This window comes from Pagrus pagrus (assembly GCF_965226575.1).
Source record: "Pagrus pagrus genome assembly, chromosome: 19".
Classification (NCBI taxonomy): domain Eukaryota; kingdom Metazoa; phylum Chordata; class Actinopteri; order Spariformes; family Sparidae; genus Pagrus; species Pagrus pagrus.
The window spans coordinates 3,205,510-3,214,400 of NC_140203.1; the positions used below are offsets into that span (position 1 = coordinate 3,205,510).

Below are 8,891 nucleotides of genomic sequence, written 5' to 3' on the forward strand. Positions count from 1 at the left end.
GCTCATTAAAACAGCAGCTGGCCTCAGTCCCCAGATGTTCGGCCCATGTTCGGACCTCCTCGTCGGGCTGCAGGACTCCTCCTCTCCTCCTCGTCTTCCCGTCTTAACTAAACATTTCTGCTGTGCTGTCTCCCCTCCAGTTATCCTCTCATGCATCCATTTGCAGGTAGTGCTATAATAACATCTTGTGCTCCAGAGTCATCGTTAACTTCATCCATACAGTCATCAGTCTTTCCACTCTGCAAATGGAAAGAGGGAGCTGATGATGATGATGATGATGTTGCTGATGATGATGATGACGAGAGGCAGATAGGAAGATGGAAAGACAGAGTGGAGGACGACCCCGACGCTCTGCTGAAGGCGAGAGGTGACATTTAAAACGTCTGGATGTTGGATAACGTAAAGATAAAGATCAGAGGTCTGACACACACATGCAATTTCCTCTTTAAATGAGTTCCTGAGGTTTACTGCTGATTTCAACAACGTTATGTAACATCTCTGCGTTAAAGTGTCTAAAAACAACTTGACCTTCTGTTATATTTAGTCCAGTTGTCTTCTTTTATCATCCACAAATGTTTCCAACAAGGTTTAAACCAGAGGAACCCACCAGTTTATTCAAGGGGACATGGTGAGTTTCTTTAGGTCACCAGTTGCTTTAACTTGAAGATGGCGAACGTGACCAAACATAACGTGAATAAGCTCCCCATAGGCCAGTGGCGGACTCAGGACGCTGGAGAAGAATGAAAAGTGGCACCAGCACTCAGAAAGTCGTGATATATTTATAGTGAAGTGAAGGCTCCTCGCCACGTTTTGTCCATCTTAGAGGACGCTTTCTTTTTCTAACATGGAGGACGTTTAAACGTGGACACGGCCTTGGAGACGGAGCCCCGTTCATTCCTAAGAAAGCTGCTCAGCGGCACAAGAAGCCAAAACGACTCGACTTCCTGGCGATTATAAAAAAATACCCAGATCTTCAGTGTTGTGCGCACTGGAGACCTCTGCTGACCGAGCCGGCTAACTCCTGGTTTAGCGCTCGGCTAACATGAAAGGGGATAAAATAGTTTAATCATGCAGCTCTTCTAGACTTTCCAACTGATATTGGACTGAATTTCTCAAATTCTGGCAGTGGGACGAGTCATTTCGCTGAGTTGTGACGCTCAAAAAAACGTATCCGCCGCTTCAATTCAATTAAAAAAACTTTATTTGTCCCTGGGGGGCGATTAAAGAGCTTCTTTCACATTGTAATCTTATGGGGGGAAAGTATGTTTGGGCCCCAGTGCATCACATGACGATGTAATTACAAGATTTGTCCACCAGGAAAACTGGCTTCAAAGCCCAGACAAACCAAACCAAGATCAGAGAAGTAGCGTCGGCGAGGGCTGACTGTTGCGTTGCTCCTAAATTGGTGGAGTTGCCCCTTTAATTGTCTTCGTTTATGTCTCACAGGCTCAAAATAAAGTTGCGTTTGTAATGAAACTGTACAGTCGGCTGCGTATTGTTGCAGCCGGGTGGGTCAGTGGGGGCCACACTGCGGGTTTCCTGATAAGATGAATCCGGCCCTGCCAAAATAAAACTATGATGTTTTATTTAAGGGACATTCAGCCAAAAAAAAAAAAAAAGCCTCGTGCAATTACTGAAGTGCACCAAGAAGAGGAAGCACATTAAATTTTCCTCCCCAGTGTTTGATTGACTTCCTCGTGCGCGCCTTTAAATAGATTCACACCAGTGAAGTAATTTCATTATGGAGCCGCTCTCCATCATATGATTTATAATAATGTGCAATTAAACGCTCCCCCCGCCCTGCCGTCCAATCAGCGCGCACTCAGCCTTTCATTTCACTTTTTCTTTATTTCTTTCCCTTTTTTTTTCTCTCTCTCTCTCTCTCTCTCGACGCGTCATGCGGTGAGCTCACATCAGCCAGGCTGTGCGGTATTTAAACAGTGCGTCCTCCCCGCCCGCCCGGCAGAGCGGAGAGAAACCCCCCCCCACTGCTTGAGGACCACGCGTGTTTATCTCTGTGTGTGTGTGTGTGTGTATGCGTGCGTGGCTGCAGCTGAACCGTCCGGAGGTCTGAGAGGTGGGCGGAGACTGAGCCCCCAGAGGTCCTCCCGTCCGCAGCAGCCGACGCACCGCGCATTTCGGACTCCCGCACCCGTCCGAGGAGGAAACGCAAAAAAAAAAAAAAAAAAAAAAAAAAAAAGCATCATGGCAACGACTACTTGTACACGCTTTACAGATGAATACCAGCTGTACGAGGAGCTTGGCAAGTAAGCTGCTGTTACATTTCTTTCTTCTTGTCTCTGTGAGTCCTCCTGCCTGCAGCCTGACCCTGCGTCCGAACCGCTTGCGGGACGGAGCCGCATCCATCACCGCAGATGTTGCAGAGAAAGACCTTCCACAACTGCTCCGGAGCTCTCCTGCATCTAAAATTAGCCTCAGATCATGATCGTTCCTCTGTGCATGGCTTGTTTTGTCCCCTTTTAGTCAGAGTTTTGCATGATGGGAGCTCAGGAGGACTTCTGGACACCCTCCACCTCCTCCTCCACCTCCTCCTCCTCTTCCTCATGTCTGCCCAAAGGCTAATTAGGGACAAATAGGCCCTAATATCAGGGGGGGAAAAGCTGATGTGTTGGAATTAAGCTCCCTGATCATCAGCTGGCTTTAATCACAGTGTCACACAGCTTATAGAGGAAGTCAGGGAACAATGCTGCTGCTGCTGCTGCTGCTGCCTCCTGATCTACTGCTAATCTAATGAGGTGTGTCCTGTGTTTTTTTGAGGATGTGTGGCCCCTCTAATAGGATGCAGACAAAACTGAGAGAGCGAGAGAGGCTGAAGAGGCTCCGGGTGCCTCAGTGGGTAGATGCAAAGTGGACTCGGTGTCTCTGTCAGGCTGTGCGTGGGCAGGAGAGGATCTCTTCGCCTCACAGGAACATTTATTCCACAGCGCCGGAGGGAAAAAATAGCAAGTTGAGTTCAGCGTTGAGTGGATGGTTTTTCAGCTCTGGTGTTTTACAGACTTGTTGTGATGAGTTTCTGGGATCTCCAGTGTGTGTGTGTGTGTGTGTGTGTGTGTGTGTGTGTGGGATGTGATAAGTTAAAAGACAATAGAGATGCTGGAGTAGCTGCTGCAGCTGCCCTTTGCTGATAACACAGCTTTTTATTGCTTGTTCTGCTGCTGTTGTCACTTCTGGTTGTGTGTGATGGGTTTTCTATGTGTGTGTGTGTGTGTAAGTCGAGTGTGATTGCTGAGCTTCAATTAAAAAATCTTTATCAACAGTTTTCCATCATTTCCATGTAATTTAATTAGATCTTTGCTGGTTTATTAAAGTGGCGTCGGACGACTGGGCCTCTCTGGCGTCGGTGGCGTCGTTGCAAAAACGACTGGAACGTTTTGTTTGTTTGTCTCAGAGCTGTAAATAACAACAACACAGGACACAACATGAGTTTATTTAAAGGGTCGCTATGTAGTTTTGTAGACGAAATTTAAACTCAAACTCAGAAATATCCATTTTTTTCCACGACTGAATAAACAAGCTGTCCTCAGAGGAAAACAAGGCCCCAGAACACTGTTTGAAGCTGGAAAGGTGGCAGGGTCCGCCACATATAAACCCACTCTTTGTCTATTAACAGTCTAAATGGGTTGTAATAAGCTGCGTTCACAGTCACAGTCAAGTTTTTTTGGCCACTTGGGGGCAGCAGAAACAAGTTGCGAACACAATATCGACATTTTATTACTTTTTAAATTGATAAGTCGAACGGTAACGAAGCAAATACCAGAGTTTTTTACGCATCCAGCAGTTTCGGATCAGCACCAACATTCATGTGCGTCCATCCGATGCGTCCAAGTCCAACATTCGCTCCCTTTTATCTCCGTTCTTTGGTCTCCACCGGCTCCTGAGAGGCTCTTTAGCTGCTAAGTTTAACAGCTCGTCTCTAATTATGTCTCTCTGGTGTTCAGCAGGAACTGAACAGTCGATTTCTAGTGTTTTAAACACATTTTCAAAAATCAATTTGTTTGGCGTTCAATCAATTGACTATTGATCGTTTCACCACCAGTCTATTCATCAATTTTGAATCATTTTAAGCAACAAAAGCCATAAATCACTTAAAATATTGCGTTATTAAACATATTTAAAACAGAAAATTGGCGATTAAAACATCTAATACACCCTGATATTCAAGTTTGACTTAATAATCTTAACTCACAGTTGACTAATCAGCTTCTTCTTGAGCTTTTAACTACATATCAAAGCCTCCAGCAGCACGATTATGAGATACAGGGTAACTACCTGGTGGTTTGCTACTAAAAAAAGAGGGGGGAAGGTTTCGTTACATGCTGAGCCGAATAAATCCAGGTTCTGGATCCAGATCCAGACCTCCTCCTGACTCCCAACCTGCCCTGCAGATAACCTGTCATGTCGAAGCGCCGCAGCCTTTTCCTACCACGCGGCCGAGTGTCAGCGGGCGTCGTGCTTACTCACCGCGTCTCCTCATCATGTATGCAGCATGTTGGAGTGCTTGTGAGAGGAGCAGGGGCTCAGAGGGGAGCGTGAGTGGTTCATTGCGTAACAATACTGAGGTGAGATAAAATTAGCTTTGAGAAAATGACAGCGGTGGTTTATTTCTGTTTGTCTCTGCTGGGTTTGATGAGCAAATGTGGCCCTAAAAGCTCCAGCGCTTTGCTTCCTCTAATTCCTGACATCTGAAGCCGACTCACATCGTTGAAAATTTCAATGTTTCAGACTGAATACAGACGGATCAGGTGTCACATCACATCCTGTGACCACAGGTGTGACCACAGGTGTGACCACAGGTGTGACCACAGGGGGCCTTGGCCTTCTAATATCTGACACATGTAGTCTAATGAGAATCTGTGACCCTTGATTTTGAGTTCCCTTTGATTTGATTTCCTCGTTTGGTTTTGAATTAGTTGCCAATTACAGTAGCTAATAAACTGTATTAGCTAACAGTAGCTAATTAACTGTACTAGTACAGTTGTTAACTCACTTTAGTAGCAATCTACCGTAGCCGGCTTACTGTAGAATCTAGCTAACGAAAGTAGCTAATCAACCATACCACTAGCTAATGTGGTAGCTGTTAACTTTAGTTGCAAATTATGGTAGTTAACTACCTGTAGTAGCTAACTACAGTAGCCAACTATCTGTTCTACAGTAGCTAACTGCAGTAGCTGGCCAAACATTACAGTAGCTGTAAGTTTACTAGCTAATTAACTGTGCTATAGTAGCTACAATAACTAACAATTAACCGTTGATATCAACGGTAGCCTACTTCTACTACTGCTACAGTTAGTTATATAACTAACTGTAATGGCTAACTACAGTAGAAAATAACTTTAGTTGCTAACTACCAAGGTTAACTTACTTTAAACTACCATAGCTAGCTAGCTTATTACAGTAGCTGATTAACTGTACCACTGTAGTTTACTAGATTAGCTTAACAGCTAACTATGATAGCTAACTACAATATTTAACAAAGGACTGTACTACAGTAGTTAATTAACATTAGTAGTAATCTATCGTAGCTAACTGAAGATAACTGAAGTAGCTTTCTAACTAAAGTAGGTAATTAACTTTACCATTTGAGCTAACCACAGTACTTTTGTAGCTTATTGCGGTAGCTATCTATCTCTAGTATTATGTATAGTAAAGCTAATGTTAGTAGCTGATTAATTGTACTACAGTAGTTATCTAACTTTAGCTACCATTGCTAACTAACTAATTGAGGCGTGTAACTTCTATTTTCTGTTTTTTCCCCCCCAAAATGTCAGTTTGTTGTTTGAGCAGCTGATATCCAAACTGGAATATATATTATGAAAAATGTAAGTTTTATAGGTTTAATTTCATGAAATGTTCTACACAGATGGCAAAAAGTGCTTAAAAGTGACATTAATGTGTGTTATACTGTGTTACAAGTGGGTTTAAACGTGAGGAGCCACCGCAGTGATGCCGGCTTGTATAAAACCCAGTCTCATGTTATATCAGGCATTCAGGTCAGGCTGGTTTGAGAGCAGAGCGGCGTCCAGAACAACTGTGGGGACAATCTGATAGCTGAGACGCCCCTTTGATGCTGACAAAGCTTAAATGGCAGCTGACCCGTCTCCTCCTCCTCCTCCTCCTCCTCCTCCTCCTCGTCCTGTCTCCTGTCTTTTGTTTCCCAGGGGGGCCTTTTCAGTGGTGCGCCGCTGTGTCAAACTCTGCACAGGCCAAGAGTATGCCGCCAAAATCATCAACACCAAAAAGCTGTCGGCTAGAGGTGAGAGGAAGACGTGAAAGAAAGACATTAACAGTTATCCTGTAACATGATTATGTGTGTGTGTGTGTGTTTACAGGGGAAGAGAAGCAGAGCATCATGGGGGTTTTCATCATTATGTGTGTGTGTGTGTGTGTGTCCCAGATCTGAAAGCTCACATTAGCATATTTTAGCGCGTGTTTGATTCTCAGCGTGTGAAGCCTCCACGTCTGTTCCTCCGAGAGGCAGATGATGGTTTCAGTCAGACGCGCCGTCAAAAAACAACGTAAATCCACATTTATCCCAAAGAAAATGCTACGGCGACGTTAAATGAAGAGTTTGTGCTCAGTTTTTTTTTACATCCTGCAGCAGATTGTGGTGGTGGTGGGTCGTAATCAGAAGGATGTTTGTGGTGTCACGGGTTCAGAAATCATCCATAAATAGCAACAATAGTGTAATTACAGCAAAAGACATGAGATCACGGCTGTGACTGTCGCACCATTAATAAATCTGTCTGCTGGATTCAGGCGTCTCAGTTCGTCCTGAAGTCGAAGATCACACAAACATTTTAGTTCTGACGTGACTGATGTGAAGTCTGAGCTGCAGGACTGTCGGTTCTGTCCAGTCCAATAAAAACAGATGCAAGACGACACTTGGATCAAATTCACTTCTCGTCAGGACAAATGGATCTCCTGTTTTCTTCCTCCTCCATGTCTCCTCTCCTCTCATCTCCTCTCCTCTCCTCTCCTCTCCTCCTCCCTTTCCCTTCCTCTTGTTTCCTCTCTCCTCTCTTCTCCTCTTCCTGTTCAACTTATTTCCTCACAAGCTTCCTCCTCTCCTCACTTCCTCTCCTCATGTTTCCTCCTCTCTTTGCTTCTCCTCTTCCTCTTCTGGTTTCCTCTCCTCTTCATTCCTCTTATCTCTTCTTCTCCTCCTCCTACCTTTCTCCTCATTTCCTCTTCTTCTCATGTCCTCTTCTCCTCCTTCTCTTCCCCCATTTCATGTCCTCTTGTTTCCTATACTATCCTCCTCCTGTTTCCCCTCTCCTCTCTTCTCCTCTTCCTCTTCTCCTGTCGTCTCCTTGTGTTTCTCTTGTGTTTCCTCTGCTCCTCTCGTCTCCTTTCCCTCCTCTCCTCATGCTTCCTCCTCTCCTCACTTCCTCCCCTCTCATGTTTCCTCCTCTCCTCTCTTCTCCTCCTTTTCTTCTCCTGTTGTCCTCTCCTCTTGATTCTTCTTGTCTCTTCTTCCTCCTTTCCTCCTCTTGTTTCCCCTCTCCTCTCTTCTCCTCTTCCTGTTCAACTTATTTCCTCACAAGCTTCTTCCTCTCCTCATCTCCTCTCCTCTCATGTTTCCTCCTGTCGTCTCCTCTTCCACTTCTCCTCCTCTCTTCTTCTCTTCCTCTTCACCCCACTTCCTCTACTCCCTTGTCTCCTCCTCCTCCCCTTCCTCCTCCTCTCGCCTCCTCTATCTGAAATCTGGGGTTAAATGGGCATCTGGGACAAAAGTGGCCCTCAGGCCGTTTGCACAGATGTGTGTCGGAGAGTTGTGTGTTTGTGTGTGTGTGTGTCTCACAACTCCTCGTCAATCACCTTGAGAAAAGTTTCCTCTTTAAACTTTGTAAACTAAAATGAGGTTTTATTTCACAGTATGATCCAGTTTTCACTGAGAAATGATCCACTTTGACGACTGTGTCCTCGTCTAATGCACACCTGACTGTTTACACCTGACTGTTTACACCTGACACCCTCTGAGATGTTGTTGTGAAGCTGTAGTCCGACTGTCTTGCAGACCATCAGAAGCTGGAGAGAGAAGCCAGGATCTGCAGATTGCTCAAGCACCCCAACATCGGTGAGACGCTCTCTTCTCTTTTTTTTAAGTGTTTCCTTCCAAGTTTAGATTAGATTTAGTCTTTTTGGCAACTTGTGACCACTTGTCACACGTAAGTTTAATGTACATCAGACATAATGATTGTGATCTAACTACAGCTGCAACAGTTTGTCTATTGATTAGTCGATTAGTCAGTTGACAGAAAATAAAATCATATTTTTTTTTGTGAGGCAAAACCTTCAAAAACAAGGAACTTCAAACATTATGTAACTTTTTTACCATAAAATATCAACTTCCAAATCATTTTGATGTCTGACAAGAAACTGTGGGGGGGCGCCAAGCTGCACAAAATGACAATTTCTACATAACGTTGCTTTAAGACATCAAAGGCTTAAGAAAAGATGAACTGGAGAAGCCAAAAAGACACATTTAAGTAAGATTTTAAATAGTAAAACAATAAATTAAGCTAAAATAGGCTAAAGGATGAAATAGGAGATCGATAACCGATATTGGGACCGATACAATTGCAGGAAAACCTTAAATCTAAGGGGCCGTTCATGTAGCGACACTGGGTGGTGATGACAGACAGAGAGACAAACTGTTGCATTTTTAAATTGATTGATTTGATCGACAAACACTGATACCGATGATCTGAAAACCCGCTGCCCCGATAATCGACCAGGCAGATAATCTATCGATCCCTGGCCTCCAGTCGTTTCTTAATAAAAGACAGTGCCGGTTCTGATCCTATCAAACACAGAACATCTTCAGACTTGTCCTGTAAGTCCACATGAATAAATTAAAAGCATTTTGG

General features: G+C 44.3%; 1 protein-coding gene across 9 annotated transcripts in view; it reads left to right on the forward strand.

The window, feature by feature from the left end:
• The first annotated feature begins 1,903 nt into the window (after positions 1 to 1,903).
• Positions 1,904 to 8,891, forward strand: part of camk2b2 (calcium/calmodulin-dependent protein kinase (CaM kinase) II beta 2) — a 44,157-nt gene continuing 37,169 nt past the window's right edge. For 3 of the 9 annotated variants that reach the window (XM_084383361.1, XM_084383359.1, XM_084383364.1), the window contains exons 1-3: positions 1,909 to 2,267; positions 6,180 to 6,274; positions 8,039 to 8,098. In XM_084383361.1, coding sequence (XP_084239487.1) covers positions 2,206 to 2,267; positions 6,180 to 6,274; positions 8,039 to 8,098 — 217 coding nt within the window. In that variant the 5' untranslated portion in view covers positions 1,909 to 2,205. Of the gene's footprint in view, positions 2,268 to 6,179; positions 6,275 to 8,038; positions 8,099 to 8,891 lie in introns of all 9 variants that reach the window. The other 6 variants (XM_084383362.1, XM_084383360.1, XM_084383365.1 and 3 more) reach the window with 4 other exon arrangements.